Here is an 18,304-nt window from a genome sequence, read left to right as displayed (position 1 = left end):
GCTCTTAAGACTTGAATTGTTATCACCAATCTGTACATATTGGGATCTATTTGAGAGATATGATTTTACCCCCAGTGATAAGCAATTCCTCTTGTTCCATATTCCTGTGCCTATTGAAGTACTGCAGTGTATTGCAATTGATTGTGTCAAAAACTTTCCTTAAATCTATTGAATACTGACGGAATATAGCTTTTTGTCTATTTTTTTGCGTTATATCTTCTACAAGATCAAACAATATAAGAGCCGTAGAATGTTTTTCTCTGAAGGCACACCGACTGCCTTTAGTAACTTATGATCGTTAATGGAGCTTTTCAAACAGGTAACAAATAATTTTTCCAGAATTTTTGATAGTTGAGGAAGTACCCGTTGCAGCAAGATGGCAGCAAGATCGGGACAATTATGCCAGTTTCCTCTAGGTGAGCCTCATATGTAAAATAAATACCCATTTCTTGACCTACGAGTGTTTCTTTTTTTAAATACATGTTTATATGATAGTTCATGTACTGTTTTCTTATTAATCAAATCAATATTATGATGATTTATTTATGAATTAAGTTTTTACTAAGCAACGTCACGGCCATGGAATCAAGAAGATGAATGTCATTAGCAGCAACATAAGGAAACTTTTGAATTCTTAAGGACAATTTATCTTACCTGATATAGGTGACAGGACCATATTTCCAGATCGTTGGACCTCATCAAATTTGCTAAAGATGACATTCAACCTGGAAAACATTTTGAGTTTTAACATACATAGGAGTCCACTAAATCTATGATCATTTTTTAATTTGTATATCAAATGCACCGTGACTGAGGTAGGCCCTTCTTTCCGAGGTCGATCCTCACTCGCTCGCCAACGTGGCGGTAGATCTCCACCAGAGAGCTCATGGCTCCATCCCGCACCTGCCATTTTTTTTTCAAACCATTATTCCAAACAAACGTTTTTGACGGCCAGCGCAAACGTTTTGATAGTCTCTATAAACTTCTCCTGTTACAATGCGATTACTAATCGGAAACTAACCCAAGATACATGTTGCCAATGCGTTACCTGACTTGTGGGATCTCCTAGCAAGTTACAAAGGTGAGGAACTATTTTGCTGAGTGTCAGACTCTGCGATCCAAATCTGAAAACAAATGTACACATGTGAAAGGAATGCACCAACTGTTATTTAATTAGAGTAGACCCCCGTGATACTGTGTCCCTCCCTTACGAGGTTTTCACTTTACGCTGTGGAATGAGACTTTTGTGCATTTTCCCCACGAAAAAAATATTTTCCATTCCCAAAAGCTTACAAAATTCAGGCTTTTCAGTGTGCGTGCAAATGACTGGTTATATCTCTAATATACTTGTCTGCCATTGGTCGACGTCATATAAAATAATGGTCTGCTATCGGTTTCGATTGCTGGGGAGGGTAAAAACATGACAGTCATGGAAACGAAGATTGTGATCATCAAGAAATACGAAGAAGGCACACAAATGGCTACACTGGCGATCAATAATCGAGACCTTTAATACAAATAAGAAGGCAATTAGAGCAACAATACTCACAAAAATATATTTTAGACTGTTTTTCTTCTATTATTTTAATCAGCCATATCCGCTCTGCATCCACCTACCACTCCACTCAACCAGCTCAAGTCATTTCACACCAAAGGTAAATAAAATTCCAATTTTCCTTTACATGTACATGCATTTATAATGCTGTTTAATCATAATGATATATATTACATAAAAGTAGTAACTAATAAATACAATTTTGTTATTTTAATGTTTTTACCTGGGGCACCGGGGGTTTTTAAATAATTATCATAGCTTCATATCCTGCGCTATATGTCAATTTCACTTTGGGATCCCCGCTTCACAAAGGATTAATGTTGTATCCTATGGTGTCCACTGGATTTGAGTTTTTCATTCTTACAGCCAGGAAAAAACAGAAATTGTAGAATACAATACAAAGAACAGGCAAAAACATTTTATAGAATTAAAAACGTTTCTGTATTTAATTATTGTGGTGAAGACAAAGAAAAATACTTTTAAGTGGCACCGCATGATGTGATCTTACACATTTAAGGTGGAGATGAGACAGAGGCAGAGTCCTTCTCTGGTTCGGTTATTCTTGTGTTTGAAGCCTCCGATCATGCGCTCCCAAACATACTAATAAAGCATAAATGGAAGAAAAAATACATGCGGCAGTGCAATCCCAATTTACATTGTTTGTGCAGTGTTAATGCTTTTTTTCCTTCCCCCTCACCTGCGGGTTGGCAGCCTGGTCCATAATCTTTAGCAAAAGCGCTTGGTCTTGGTCCCTCACTTGATCCTTGGCATCTCCTAATCGATCTATAAGGCTTGGAAGAACTGATAAAATAAAAGTATTTCCACGCGGAGCAATTTGTATTGCTACTTCTGAAAACGGTGGATTCAAAAACACACACTTCAATAACAAAGATCTCACCTGTTCCAACCTGGGTCCTGAATTTTTCCTGTAATCTTCCGACTAGTGCAGATAAAAGTTCCATCCCCAACAATACCACCTAAACCACACAAATATGCAGAAATAAATATATATATATATATAGCTCTGATGATAAAAAAAATGTGAGGTATTAATTTAGGGCAGGGATCAACTACCTTTTTGAAGATGAGAAACACTTTGTTGTTACTGATTATCGAAAGGGCTGCCATTTTGACATGTATTTACAAAATAAGTTCTCATGTTATTACCAAGTTGTCACTATGTTAAAATTACGTTCATTGGTGAACCATTTTCACAACCGGTCCAGGGGCTACTTAGGTGTTGGTGACCCGTGATTTAAACTTTGTGTTGTCCCTGTATTATTGACCATCATTGGATTGTTTTCTTTTTATCTTACCTAGAATTGTGAATAAAAACAACATTTCGTTTTTCTACCATTCTACTTTATTATATATATATGTTTCTATATTTCCGTAATTCTGACACCCTGTCTAATTTCCAAGCCATACAGAATTGCCTATCCATCATAAGTTGCTTCAGATTTCATTCTACCCCCTCGTTACTGTACTTTTATTATTCGTGTTTTTTTATATCACTGTCTTATATTCTGTATACAGTGACATTGGGTGTCAGTAAAGGCGCTGTTAAATAAAATGTGTTATTATTTAGATGATATATTGATTGATTTATTATTTTATTTTTTTACAATCTTGTGTGATATATACTACTTTATCATATATTTTGAGCTAAAAATGTGTTTTCTACTTTTAGGCTTGGTAACCCCATTCAATTTAACAACTAAATCGATTTTGCTACCAGTAGAGGGCAGACGAGCAAAGAAAGTAGACGCCGCGCAGGATTGTGGGTAGTATTACAAATCCTGGCGTTTTATGGCAGCACAAACAACATATACTGCCTAGGTTTCGCCAAGCCACAAAACACACTTATATCTTTGTGCCCTTGATGTAAAGAAATGCTGAGTGGGAGTTAGTTTAAGAAGAGTTTGACGCCAAACGCAACCGTGAGTGACGTCTGTGCCAACGGTGTATAGGTTTGCCTTTGTAACATTTCGCGCGCAACCATCCTCGTCATGGGGTGACTGGGAGACTCAATGAACGAGTAGTGAGAGTGTCCCCGCTAGCACCATGTCAACACTTAAGCGCCTCCCGGGTCTCGAATTCGGGTTCTGGTGCAATTTTTGGAACACCCATTAATTAAAAGGGTTAACTATAAACACATTATATTGTTGATATCCTCACGAAATAAAATTAACGATACAAGCATGGAGGAATATTTGGAAGAAATAAAGTGAGGCATGGTACTGGCATCCCCTATTGTTCGACCCATCCTGAAGCAGTGCATCACGAGACAGATTCAAAGGGCGATTATCTAATTTGGGATACCTATCACCAGTACTGTATATCCACGTTACATAAAAGTATTAGTTATAGTTACTCACTACTTCTTCCAAAAAGTAACTGCGTTAGTGACTGAGTAACTGCACTCTATGGTAAAAGTAACGAGCAACAATAGTCCTTATTTCCGTTACCCTAAAAATAAGTTGTGTGTCAAAATATTTGAAATGTTCTGAGCAGTATTCAAGTCAGTTGAAAAGAGAAAAACAGGCATACCTTGTATTATTTGTTGTACCTCACCGGCAACAAAGATTTATCGTACACTTGAAGTGCAACTAAATAAAATGTAAACAATATAATAAAACAATTAGCAGTAAACAATACAAAGTGAGTTTAATTAATTAAATCTAACTCGAATGGTCTGTTGTAGAGATGGGAATTCCGACCTCTTTTTAGAGAACCGGATTTTTCAGCTTGGCTCACTAAAAAGAGCCGGCTCCTAATTGGCTCTTGGGGTTGTCTTTGTTGTTTAATCCATATACAGACGCTCCCCTACTTACGAACATTCGAGTTACGAAAAACGGTAGATACGAACATTTTTTTCGGGATGTCGAGAAATACTTGAACATTGCTGTAAGTTAGATTTTGTATTGTGTACCATTTTCCGAGTACGGGACAGTACTGTAGTGCTTCTTTCTGCAGCTACCGGCGTGTGGCGCTGTGAGAGATCACCTAGCATCCATCGGCTTCCTCTTCCTAGTTTTTGTGTAAACATACTGTACTGTATCTCCAGCGAGCTAAGAATTTTGACATCTTTATTGTTTAATATCTCCAGCATCTATTCAATATGGTTGGTGTAAAGTGTAAAGAAGAGGCGAGCCATTTCTTTTGAAATGAAAGTGGAATAAGAAAGCTTGATGCGGTTGAGAAAATATTTATTTCTGGCCACTTTTTACCACGGATAAGTAAGTCGCCTAACTCTTGAAGCTCATTTTCCAAAAGTAAGTTAAACTTAACTTTATTTATCTTTATAGAGCATATTATTTTATGAAATGTTTCTTTTTTATTACAAAATAATACAGTTTACTTATACAAGCCTTAATCGTACTTATACAAAACTTAAACATACAAAATATAGCACTGAAACAACTTAGGAACAAATTCAACTTCCGAACGATCGTCCGGAACGTATCTCGTTCATTAGTAGGGCAGTGTCTGTATCCCAATTCATTATGTATGATTAAGAATGACTTAAAAAGAGGGGAAATAAAGCAAAATTAACACTTAAATGTCAACACTGGAAAAACACAGGAAACATCAACTAAAATATTTACAAATCTACCAAAAAAAAAAAAAAAACAAAAAAAAAAAGATAAAATACAAAACAGATTTTACTTTTACTTCAACAGCGGAGAATCCCTGAAAACAAAATGCATTTTAACCAATCTCAAGAGAAAAATAGTGCCTCGAAGGGTACCGGGTTTCGATTGGTTGGTGGCTCCCACTTCCAAGAACCAGCCTATAAAGTTTCGCTCTCGAATGACACGAGTCTGTTGCCGCCGCATTCACCAATTCGTCTTCCTTTGGGTGCATTTTTAAGTACTATAGTTGTAATTGCTATCTAACTGTATGGTAGTCGCTACTTTGAATAGTTACATGATCCCAAAAGACGTGACGTAACAAACTCAGACCACGCCGATAAAAACGGTCAGGTGTACGGACACACGCTGCCGTTGGCATTCTACAGCCAAAGTAACACACAGTTTTTGACCATCAGTAGCGATAACGGCGTTGTAGCTACGGAAAAAGTAATGAATTAGCTTACCCCGTTACTGCTACAGCATTATTTATAATTGCGTTTTTCCCAACACTGGGAACCAGAGATTTCTAATGACCCTTTCTTTACACGTTGCCTTCCGCAGCAGAATGACATCCATGCTGGACGGCCGAAACACCCTAGCGGTCAGCACTTGGATTAACATTTAAGCTGAAACAAATCAATCACGATGGCAGAAGAATACAACCACCATCATGTCATACACATGTTTTATGAGAAATACTTGGAATATGACAGTATTACAACGTTTTTATTTTATAGACTTTGAAGAATAACAATCCATGAGGTTATATTTAACTCACTTATTCAGTCAATGGTTAATACTCGTGACTGGGCCATCAGACTGTTGAGAAGCAAAGAAGTGTCTGTATGATGTCACAAGTCACGCCTAGAAATACACTTAGAAAATGTATAAAATACTAATGTTTAGTTTTTGAGATGGTGATCTACTTTAACCTGGGACCAGGTAGGGCTTTATGCTATTGTCCCAGCTGTTTTCCAGCTGATATATCCATGCTCCACTCATCTACAGGCATGCGATTACAAAACAAAATTCAGGCGAGAATTTAAAAAAAAAACGTATATTTCTGGGTGTTCCCACTATTCAAATGTTAGTAGCACTTGCAGTGATTACTTCATTTGGGGACAAAACTTGAGTGTTTTCTTTTAAGAGACCAAAATGTTCAGATTCTCCAAACGGTTCAACAGCAGCATTCAATTTACACTGGGTACGTCTTGGATTGAGATTTTGTGAATTTTACAGGATTGTTCAGGGGTTAAACATAAATAAACAGCGCCCCTCTTCTGGGTAGCTTTGTTAGGGATGCTGTCTATAAATCCTTGAAAAAAACGAGGTGTCGTGTGATTACACAATCGCACAACGTCACATCTCAATGTTGATTAGATTTTGGTTAAACGTGCAGCTCTAGCCTCTAGAAATCATTACAAAAAGAAAATCCCAATTTACGGTACGGTTGCACGACTTGCACATGCATGGCTTGTGTTCCCAATTGTGTGCCAAGTGAAAAAGGGGACAAGACTCCGGTGGCCCACTAACTCCCACTGCTTAATTTATCTCAACCATTAGCCCAAATTCAGATTCTCCATTTTTAACTTGTGGTGCAAAATACTTAAGATCGTTAATTATCTTTAACAAGAAGCTCATCAAAGCAGAATTCATAATTTTATTTTATCAGTCTCAAAATTATGGTTTTCTCCAAATCATGTGTATTTATTCTGCTGAAAAGATCAAAATAATGAAATCCTCTTCCATAAGAAAGAACAAGGAAAAGGAGTATTTGGGATCACGACATCAATATGTTACAATTTTCCCTCAATTTGTAAAACCCCCATTGGGGACAAAAATCACACTTTTCTTCCCTAGCGTTTTACAAAATGGGAAGATACAAAAATAATTCCTTTCTAAATCGTTCATTGACCTGGATCGTTTCCTCTGCATTCTACTCTTTTGGTCAATCCACAGGTTTTGAATGGAATTGAGGCCTGTGGAAGTAGCTTTACACTGTGACATAAACCACTTCTACAGTTTTAAGCATGACAATATGGAATAGTATGCTTTTTTTACCCCCTCTTTGTGGCATTGATCCCACTATACAATGTAAAAAGCAAACCACTTCAAGTGTATAAATTTGAGATTGAGAAATTTGCGACATCCGTTCACTATTGGTCGACGATATAATAAATTCTGGTCTGCTCTTGGTTTGTGTCTGAATTTCTTCCCACAATCTCTTTCCCTTTGTTAAGAATTTGTGAGACAACGATAATACTTTTTCTACTGCATTTGTTCACTCAGGGTCCCAGAGCTTGCAGTAATGCTAAATGGAGAATAAACCTTGGAATTGAAGCTTGCAATTATCAAGAAAGAAATAAGGAAAAGCACACGCTCGCTATTTTGTATTTTCATAACCAATCGACAATTGGGACTATTGTTAGGAATAAGGAGGTGACAAGGCAAGAATATCTTTTAAAAGCATGATAATTCTCGCAAGTGGAAGTTTTAATATCAATCGTAGTCCTTTTTCAGCTCTCTTTGTGCATACACGCACGACACCACTCGACGAACTCAAGTCACGTCACACCCAAGGTAAATAATTTTTCATTTTCATGTATATACTTTTGTGTTATTTTTAACCATATGTTCATTTTTCCACATAAGTAGTACTTATCGATATTTCAACGGCTTTATCTATGGCACCAGAGGTTGGGAACGCACTACCTACGCATTACCATAGGTTTCTATCCCCCACTATACAGACATCAAGACAGATTTATGTCCTATCCCGGGCTTTCAATGTATTTCTATTTGACTCTCTGGAGTAAGGCTCAGGAACCTTTTTGACCCAAAGAGCCATGATAGCAAAATATCTTGATTTATTTGGAGGGACAGTCATAACATATACAGTGGCTTGCAAAACTATTTGCCCCCCTTGAACTTTGTGACCTTTTGCAACATTTCAGACTTCAAACATCAAGATATAAAACTGTAATTTCTTGTGAAGCATCAACAATAAGTGGAACACAATCATGAAGTGGAACACACTTTATTGGATATTTTACACTTTCTTAACAAATAAAAAACTAAAAAGTGGGTGTGCAAAATTATTCAGCCCCTTTACTTTCAGTGCAGCAAACTCAGTCCAGAAGTTCAGTGAGGATCTCTGATTGATTCAATGTTGATCTAAAGGACGAACGATGATAAATGGAATCCACCTGTGTTTATTCAAGTCTCTGTATAAATGCACCTGCACTGTGATCGTCTCAGAGGTCTGTTTAAAGCGCAGAGACCTTCATGAAGAATGAGGAACACACCAGCCAGGTGCGAGATACTTATGTGGAGAAGTTTAAAGCTGGATTTGGATACAAAAAGATTTCCCAAGCTTTAAACATCCCAAGGAGCACTGTGCAAGCAAAAATATTGAAATGGAAGGAGTGTCAGATCACTGCAAATCTACCAAGATCGGGCCGTCTCCCTAAACTTTCAGCTTATACAAAGAGAAAAAACTGTTCAGAGATGCAGCCAAGAGGCCCATGATCACTCTGGATGAACTGCGCCTAAAGTGGGAGAATCTGTCCATAAGACAACAATCAGTTGTATACGACGCAAATCAGGCCTTTATGGAAGAGTGGCAAGAAGGAAGCCATTTCTTAAAGATATCCATAAAAAGTGTTGTTTAAAGTTTGTCACAAGCCACCTGGGAGACACACCATAAATGTGGAAGAAGGTGCTCTGGTCAAATGAGACCAAAATCAAACTTTTTGGCAACAATGCAAGACGTTATGTTTGGCGTAAAAGCAGCACAGCTCATCACCCTAAACACACCATCCCCACAGTCAAACATGGTGGTGGCAGCATCATGGTTTGGGCGTGATTTTCTTCAGCAGGGACAGGGAAGATGGTTAAGATTGATGGGAAGAAGGATGGAGTCAAATACAGGACCATTCTGGAAAAAAAAAACCTGATGGAGTCCCCAAAAGACCTGAGACTTGGATGGAGATTTGTCTCCAACAAGACAATGATCCAAAACATAAAGCAAAAGCAAAAGCTAAAATGGAATGGTTCACCAAAAACCATATCAAAGTGTTAGAATGGCCAAGTCAAAGTCCAGACCTCAGTCCAATTGAGAATCTGTGGAAAGAACTGAAAACTGATGTTCACAAACACTTTCCATCCAACCTCACTGAGCCTGAGTTGTTTTGCAAGGAATAATGGGCAAAAATATCGGTTTCTCGATGTCCAAAACTGATAGAGAAATACCCCAAGTGACTTGCAGCTGTAATCGCAGCAAAAGGTGGCGCTACAAAGTATTACCTCAATGGGGCCTAATAATTTTTTGTTTTTTATTTGTTAAAAAAAGTTTAAAATATCAAATAAAGTGTGTTCCACTTCATGATTGTATCCCACTTATTGTTGATTATTTTACAGTTTTATTTCTTTATGTTTGAAGTCTGAAATGTGGCAAAAAGTCAAAGTTCAAAGGGGGCAAACTGTTTCGCAAGCCACTGTATATGTTATGGCTGTCTCTCAAAAAAAATAAATAAAAATAAAAATAAAATCTAGATATTTTGGTATTATGGCTCTTTGGGTCAGAAAGGTTCCTGAGCCCTACTTCAGAGAGACAAATAGATATGCATTGAAAGCCTGGGATAGGACATGAATCCATCTTGACCCCTCCAGACAAAAGCTCATTTTCATTTCTTTTCACTGTGTAATGTTAGATAATTAGATAAAATGTATGAAATAATACTAATGCCAGACCCTGAGTCCCATATCAACAAATGTACCACTTTAAACTTCCTCACTTCTTCCTCACGCAATTACTGAAAATCTTTTAGGCTATTTTGACCTTCATTTCTTCCTGTAAATAAGGCTACTAAAACAAGATGCAAGCAGAGTTCTTTTGTAAAAATGTCACAAAAAACTGCAAACGAAAGGTTCACAGACATATCCTCTAGTGTGTGAGATGGGAGCATGTTGTGTGTGCATAGCTCCGCCCAACCCTACTGCTCAACCAATCAAACTGCTCTGTGTGCTTGGCTCGTGTTTTAGGGTGTTTGCAGTTTTTTTGTGGGTTTTTATAATAAAACGTCTCAACAGTGAACATGAAAGTTTTATGAGCTTCCATTCAAAGCATTCCTTAGCAACAGAACAGCAGGGTCTGTTGTTGTGACACCTTGACTATAAACTGTAGTTGAGACTGTCCCCTTTACATACTGGACTGAACAGCTCGTATTTCCAGCCTTGCATCGGCTCTACAAGCACCAAATTTGATTTGGTGCTTATCAGAATTTGAACGCTAAAGAGCAAATTTACACAAGTAACATTATATCTCCAAGCCATATGTACTCATAAGAAGAGCCATATCTGGCTTGCAAGCCATAGGTTCCCCTCCCCTGCTCTAAAGGCTAAGATACATGTAACAAAAGTGATTATGTGTATGTGGAAAGACTGACCTTGAAGTGACTGGAGTTGATCCAGGAGCTGGCAAGAGCCTCCACTATCCTGTCCTGTGCAACTTGGTCCTGTTCCAGCCCCGGACATTTGTCCTCCTGCAGGATAAGCCCGACCATCTCTTGGCCTGCCTGCAGCCGCTTGCTCAAGTCCTTGAGCATCACCTGCTCCAGCAAATACTCCGGTCCCATCACTTCCTCCTCCTCCGCCATTGGAGGGGAACCGATAAGCACACGCCAACTCCCGAAAAACTCTTTTTTTCTCCTCCTGCGTTTAGTCGGGTAAAGCACTGATAGCTGTCGACTCTCCTGGTCGTGTTTTTAAGCCAGTTACGGTTTTAAGGAGGCAGCTGGCATTACTGGCAGAGTCTTTGTGAGTGCCATAATCCGACCCAATTGATGGTCCAATTTGTTCTTGTGCGTGGTTCTGCTTGACCAAAAAGGGAAAAAAGCATCACTAATAGAATATATTAGAATTGAATAGACTAGGATAGTATATATAGTCCTTGATTACAACATTGTTGAAAACCACATTAGATATGGCACTCCAGGATAGACATGTAATAAAAGACTAAAAGCCCCAAATCCCCCAATTTTTTTTTTTTTACTGAATGAAAGTTTTTAGACCACTAGAAGGCACTGAATATGACACATGATCTTTAAGGGAAAAGAAGATAAAAGAAAATTTTATCATAGGAATACGAAAAAAACTACAAGCTACTGCTTGAAGGCTAGCCTACTGTCAGTGCATCAAGAACCATATTGCAATGAAAAATAGAGCGCTGATATTAGAAACAACATTTTTTCAAAATTGGAGTAAATAAAGGGTTAAGATAGTTTCTTCACCAAAGAAATAACAACCATAGACAAGTGCACAAAACTGTAAACAACATCTCGCAACCCATTTGGGATTTTTTATTCCTGCTAAATTTTTTTTACTGCTTTTAAGTCAAGTCAAGTCATCTTTATTTGTATAGCCCTAAATCACGAAGAGTCTCAAAGGGCTTCACAGATTATTACACTATATTACACAGACTATTTCATCGCACTATTGTTATGATGCACAATTTTGGCATTGCACTATTATTATAACTTGGGCCAGTCTCTAAGCAATACCTTTCACTATTTATCCTGATAGTACCCTATCATTTCTCTTTAAAGTCTTTATAAACTTCATTTACCCGAGAGTGCCATGGCTAATCTCGTAGCATGCAATGTTTCACTGCGCTGTTATCAATGACAATAAAGACAATTCAAAGAGTGAAATATAAATATGTGGAGTGATATCACACATGTGTTGCAAATTTCTTTTATTCCAGGATGAAAATGGTGAAAGTAAGAAAATGACTGTTTCAAATACATTCCAAATGCCAACGCAAACCCCCAAAAACATGAAAAGGGGATAATTTTTTCGAGCACATCTAAGAATCTCTCATACATGCACGCGCAACAAAAGGAACTGCAATGATGATTTAGGCATACCACCTTTAATTATTTCTCCTGCTGGTAATAAATTTAATTGAATAGAAAATCAAAATGAGCCATCACTGGTGAACTAGTCCGCAGACTATTCAGGTGTACTTGAGGGGTTACCTTGTGAATGCGACCCCTGATTAATACTCTCATTTTGAATGATTTGATCATTTTCGTTTTATAAAAAAGGGTGAAACTGATACCAGGAGTTTATTTATAAACGACGGAAGATGTGCTTCAAGCTTTTTCAATGAAAAAAAGTGAACCCTGGTTAAAAAAGGGGTGATGCCGAGGAACATTGCTGTTAACTGCCGTTAGATTTCTGTTGCTTGTTTAGCTGTTAGCTTCCCGCTAGCATAGCAGCTAAACATCCCGAGGGCTCAAGTAGCACAAGATAGCGTTAGCTTGATTACGTTTTGGACGAATTCGCGTCACGAGTCATTGTGTTGCATGGATATGAATTATTTTTAGAATATGAATTAAAAATTCATATACAGCGACACTTTGAGAATGGAGTCACTCACCGGATGGATAAAGTCAGAAGTCGTGACGCTGTTTCGGGACTTGGCGTCCGTTCATTCAAAATGTAGCCCGGCACGTTTGGATCATGATAAGCATGGAAAAAGAAAATAAATTCCCATTTCTTTCAGATTGCTATTTATTTTGGTCAGCCATTAAAAGAACCCATGTCTCAATTCGTAAGGCTCCGAAAAGTTTGGTCTCTGTGATTTGCCGTAGTGAAAATAACCCGGGAATATTGGAGAAAGGCGACATCTTGGGGTAATGACTGTCATTAACCATTCCCGAGATGTGCGACGCTTGGCAGACAGATTAATTAAAATACAGTGTAGTCCTGTACTGTATTTTTTGCTGAACGTCAGATTGTCTTATTTTTTAACACAACAAACACAAAATACTATGATATTTAAGTGGTTTGCAGGACAGCCACACAAAAATACAATTTGTTTAGATTTTCCCGTTGATTGGTTAATAATAATAATAATAATAATAATAATTTCCTTGTATTGTCATTCTATGTAACAATGCACACAGAACGAAATGTTGATACACCTGACCCGTACAGTTAAACTGTAGCGAAGCCGATGAACCCAAGATTAAACGTTTTGGGCAACTCTTTGCACATTTCAGCAATCAACCACTTTTTTATTCTGTATCCTACAAGGTGATTGGGGGGGGGGATTTTGTAGAGGTTTATCGTTCTATATTCTTTATAATTTATACATTATCCGTTACCAGTCAAATCATAATACACTACAAAGCCAAGAGGCCGAGACACTTGCTCCCAGCCAAGAGGCTGAGTCCTAGCCACAGGGCCAAGCAGTGATCACTGTGATTGCACTGTTCCCGGAGGTACTGCAATACCGGGCCAATGCGTGGAGTGGACAGAGCAAGCTCTTATTCCATCTCCCAATTGCAAAAATCAACTACTGCAAGGATACATTTTTTACAACACAATTTTTATAAACGAACTATCTTTTTCTCGCAACAATAGTCCTTCTTTATTTTGTGTTTGTGGGTTTTAAACTACAGGGTGTCTCAAAAAAATGTACTCACTCTTAGAATGACGAGAAAACCTTTATATATGAACATAGAGTGATTTGAAATAGCATCGAATACATGAGACAAATGTAATTGAAGAATCATGTTCGCAAATGTTCAAAGTGATGACCATTATTGTCCAGACAACGGTGATAATGCGCAAACGTCGCAAAACACATAAAAAGAGTTAGTACATTTTTTTGAGACACCCTGTAGTTATTTCGATGTACTACTCTCAGCAACTTCATTTTGAGTAAGACAGTTTTGTTCTATGCATTCCAATCTCAAACATGTCTATACTATATCAAATGTTGTTTGCAGCTTTTTGGGGATTTTTGTCTTTTAATGTCTTAAAGATAGGATGTCACAAGAGTTTTCAGAATATATAAGGGAAAGCGCAGCTTCCACAGTTTCGTCTTAATAATTGTTTTCTCCTTAGATTCTTCCTGGTGACTAGGTCTTTTCTCATCATAGCCATCATACCTTTCGTCTGGTAAATTCAGTATTTTATGGTTTTGGAATCGGGGCACTCCCCTTATTGTTCTATAAACGTGTGGGCATGTGTCTCCTTTTAATGTTTTGTCTGGTTAGAGATGCTCAGTGTCCCGACATATTCTGCGTTTTCTTTCATGTTTTTGTCGTGTTAGAGCTGCTTGGTGTAAGAACGTTATATTGTTTAGCTACGCAAGACTTTTTCATGATTTGTTTACCTAAAACGAGTTAGTATTCCATTATATCCTATGTAATGTACTTGCTGGGGCACTAGACTCCATCTCCAGCTATCTTTGTCCTGTGGGCAAGGGACACCCTGAATTAGTTGCAAGCCAGTCGCTGGACACTCAGAGACAGACAACTCACTCACTCATTTACACCTAGGGAAAATTTGGACCCACCAATTAACCTAACATCCATGTTTTTGGAATGTGGGAGGAAACCGGAGTGCCCGGGGGAAACCGACGCAAGCACCGGGAGAACATGCAAACTCTGCACAGGAAGGCTGGTAGCTGGATTTGAACCCATGACCTGTCAACTGTGACGCAGACTCGTTGTTCAGGTACCGAAATAAACAAGTAAAGCAATTAAAATACTGAATATATGTTTTACAAGACCCCACAACACTGGTGAGGCTAAGCAGCACAGAACATGGAAGGATGGATGGATGTTTTACAAGCAATATTCACTCTCCTAGCAGCCCCCCAAAAGTTCAAAACCTATTAACTACATCACCCAAAAAGGCACCATAACTTGAAAAGGCTGTGACTGTGCAGAGTGCACTTGGTTTGTGATATATGATGCACAATACATTGCGGTCGTGTTTTTGAATAAGAAGTTAAAAGACAAACAAACAAAGAAAATGATCACAGTGTCCTGGCTGAAACCACAACCTCCTGACATAAAACAATGGAGAGACAAATTAAAGCAAATGTACATTATGGAAAAAATCACTGCAAGACTTCAACTGGAACTCAATTCGAGAAAAGATGGAAGCTTATCACACAATTTTTACTTGATGTCTAAACACCTCACTTTTTATTTTATTTATTGTATTAATATTTTTGTTGTTTCTTCTGTAATTGATGGGTATGTCAAGTGTATATATTTTGTGTTTGTGTTGATGTATGATGGAGGAATCAAACCTATGTCAAAATGTGTGTGAGAAATAAAAAGTTATAAAAAAATAAAAATAAAAAAAAGAAGTTAACAAACATGGCTGGCGCACCAAATGCTAAGTGAGATAATATAAACAAAACTGCCAAATGTCCCCTGCTCAATCCTCTATTACTTAAGCGAGACAGCAGGATAGCTATATGGTCATTTATGTCAGGTCTGTACTTGGTGTAATTACTGCCTTTTTACTCCCGAACAACAATTTCATTGTCCACTCGAGTCGATCTGACCCCTCGGTCTTCCGCTCCAGTGAAAGCAAAATCTCTATTAAACCTGGTGAAAATAAAGCCTACGTTATAAACACAGAGAAATGTGTTCAAGTGGGAGCGGAGGTGTCAAAGAGGAGCTTCTGGGAGCACAAGAGGAGACCGACTCTGTTTACAAGCAAGGTTGGTCGTTGAGTTTCGGCAACATCTTTGAATCCAATAATTTTATTTTGGTGTCCACCGTACGATATTATTCTTGTTTGGTCATGTCTGTTGGCTCTTTTTCTACCTTCTGTACATCAGAAAGTGGACTGCATTCGGCGGTCTCAAGCCATTATTCCCTGTGTACTTTTTTTATTAAAGCCCTAATGTGTAATAGGGCAGCACGGCGGAGCAGTGGTTAGCGCGTGTGCGGCACAGTTCTGAGGTCGTGGGAACCTCCTGCGTGGGTTCAAATCCAGCTCCCGGCCTTACTGTGCGGAGTTTGTATGTTCTCCCCGTGCTTGCGTGGGTTTCCTCCGGGCACTCCGGTTTCCTCCCAGATTCCAAAGACATGCATTTCAGGTGAATTGGCCGGTCCAAATTGTCCCTAGGTGTGACTGAGCGAGTGAGTTGTCTGTCCCCGTGTGCCCTGCGATTGGCTGGCAACCAGTTCAGGGTGTCCCCTGCCCACTGTCCGATGATTGCTGGGATGTGCTCCAGCACCCCCGCGACCCTATTGAGGATAAGCGGTGCAGCTGATGAGATGATGAGATGAGATAATGTGTAATATTTGACCCCTAGATGGGACTGCTGTCTAATGTGAACGAAAACCAGTGCCAACACATGCAACTACACGACAAACTAACATGGCAGTGACCTAAACAATGGTTCCACTAATTTAAAAGATAGACAAATTTCCCCAACTTTTGTATGATTGTTCCTGTATATTTGCCTAATATTCACATCAACGTTTTGTTTTTGTTTTTTAAGTCAAGTCATGTTCATGCGTATAGCCCTTAATGACAAGGAGTCTCAAAGGGCTGCACAGACCACAGATTATTGCAAACCACAGACTATTATTTCACCATCCCCTGATCTAATACATGAGGGCAAGGAAAAACTAAAAAAAATGAAGAAGGATTGCACATTAGGTCATCCCCCTTCCAGGATGACCAGGCTGAAATGGATGTTGCAAATAAAAAATAATACACATATATTGTCAACGTGAAAATAGGTCAACGTTTGAACGGTAGTGTATAGATAAACATAGTTTTATAAATGATACATTCTGAAATGTTATTGTGGTGATGGTTTTCCTTTAATATGTGTGTGTATTTTACACAACCATGTGGAAATGCTAGATTATAGACTTAAGGAACACACTTATGGTTCCCGTGTATCCTTGAAAAGTCCTAAAAGGCATTGTATTCATTATTCTAAAATTCTAAAAAATTATTCTGAAAAATAAGGCCTGATTTTGTAGTAAATTTTCTTGAATCCAATTTTCAAAAGTTTTCGAAATGTAAACCTCTTAAAACGATTTATATTTACTTGAACCAAAACGTTTTATTAACATTTATCAATTGTCTTTTTTGATGATTTAATGTTCTACTTTGGTGGCAACATGGCGTGACCACAATAATGGAGCTATTATAACGGTGATGTGGTTTCAGTCAGACGCATGTCTTTTGTTTAGCCACAATACACATGGCAACCTCGGACAGAGACGTTTACTTGCGGCCAGTGGAAAGTGTACATTAAATCTTTTTCGCCATGGCTAAGAGCTCTCCCAGGTCATGTGTATGAGGCACAGTGTATTGTGTGAAAACAAATATTTGTGTTTTTTTTTCCGTTTGTTTTAATTGTTTATTTGTCGACTTGGTCCTAAATTTGATTACTAAGGGCATCAAAAATGACTGAAAAAGTCCTTAGCCTACTTTGCCTTTAAGCTGTATGAACCTTGTTGCAGCCCTTTGAGACTTTTTTTGTAATTAAGGGGTATACAAATCTACCTTTCTTGACTTGATTTATTGTATATACATTGTTTTGAGTGCTATTCACCTCAGTTTTGTTTTCTTGACTTTAAGGGAGAGGACGAGCCTGGATGTTGCATGGTGCATGCGTTCTGAGCCATTGTACGGGCAACTGGACTTAAAAATAGTATAAAATAGAATATTAAAGGGACAGTGTGTAATATTTAGTGCCTCCTAGTGGTACAAAAACACTTTCATTTATCAAAAATACATTGATTTGACTACCAAGCAAAAATACATAAACCATCATACTTATGTTAAATTTCATTAAAAATTATCGGTCGGGGAATTTATTTGACTTCGTGGAATTCCTGTCTAGAAGTCGCCACCATGTTTGTCTTGCTTTTTGTTCACTTTGAGTCTCTGTTGCATGTATACTTTCTGCCATGTAGCACTCATTTTCAGTTGTACTACATGATACAGCAGCATCATTTGGTAAAATGTTAGTTTCCCTTTAAATCAAATAAAAAAATTAAAACCCAATGCCTGTCAAAGTTTTTCCAGCCCTGATGTGGAACCTGCTGCATCAGTCAAGCATTTTGAGACAGGAAGCCTGTCATTGGTGTCAACTGTACTTTTTAATTATTTCTGTTATTACTTATATTTAATGTTGACAGTGTTTTTCTCAGTTTTCCTCATTTTGAGTTTTTGTTTTGTTTTTCCTTGTGCACATGTACGTTTAAGATCAGAGAATATTGTAATGTTTGTCTGTGCAGTCCTTTGAGACTTTTTGTGAGTGTTTTGCAGA

The 18,304-nt window shown here is 38.1% G+C and overlaps 1 protein-coding gene, 1 non-coding gene and 1 pseudogene across 2 annotated transcripts in view; 1 reads left to right on the top strand and 2 right to left on the bottom strand.

Annotated features, from left to right (window-relative positions):
- Window positions 1–12,844, bottom strand: part of LOC148369635 (CLIP-associating protein 1-A-like) — a 43,243-nt gene extending 30,399 nt beyond the window's left edge. The window contains exons 1-8 of the mRNA XM_088331742.1: window positions 12,632–12,844; window positions 10,638–11,061; window positions 2,454–2,532; window positions 2,253–2,356; window positions 2,064–2,155; window positions 1,049–1,124; window positions 806–903; window positions 655–725 (exon numbers count right to left, since the gene is read on the bottom strand). Of these exons, the coding sequence (XP_088187868.1) occupies window positions 655–725; window positions 806–903; window positions 1,049–1,124; window positions 2,064–2,155; window positions 2,253–2,356; window positions 2,454–2,532; window positions 10,638–10,847 (730 nt within the window). The 5' untranslated portion in view covers window positions 10,848–11,061; window positions 12,632–12,844. The remainder of the gene's footprint in view (window positions 1–654; window positions 726–805; window positions 904–1,048; window positions 1,125–2,063; window positions 2,156–2,252; window positions 2,357–2,453; window positions 2,533–10,637; window positions 11,062–12,631) is intronic.
- Window positions 3,553–3,680, top strand: LOC148369636 (U4atac minor spliceosomal RNA). The gene has a single exon (XR_015850176.1). It is a non-coding gene; the product is annotated as a U4atac minor spliceosomal RNA (small nuclear RNA).
- A 612-nt stretch (window positions 12,845–13,456) lies between the features above and the next one.
- Window positions 13,457–13,601, bottom strand: LOC148369634 (U2 spliceosomal RNA; annotated as a pseudogene).
- Between the last annotated feature and the right edge of the window lie 4,703 nt (window positions 13,602–18,304).

Source organism: Urocampus carinirostris, chromosome 3 (assembly GCF_059441175.1).
Source record: "Urocampus carinirostris isolate Australia breed hairy pipefish chromosome 3, RoL_Ucar_1.0, whole genome shotgun sequence".
NCBI classification, from domain to species: domain Eukaryota; kingdom Metazoa; phylum Chordata; class Actinopteri; order Syngnathiformes; family Syngnathidae; genus Urocampus; species Urocampus carinirostris.
The sequence above is the reverse complement of the archived record's forward strand: the minus strand, read 5'-3'. Positions and strand labels throughout refer to the sequence as shown.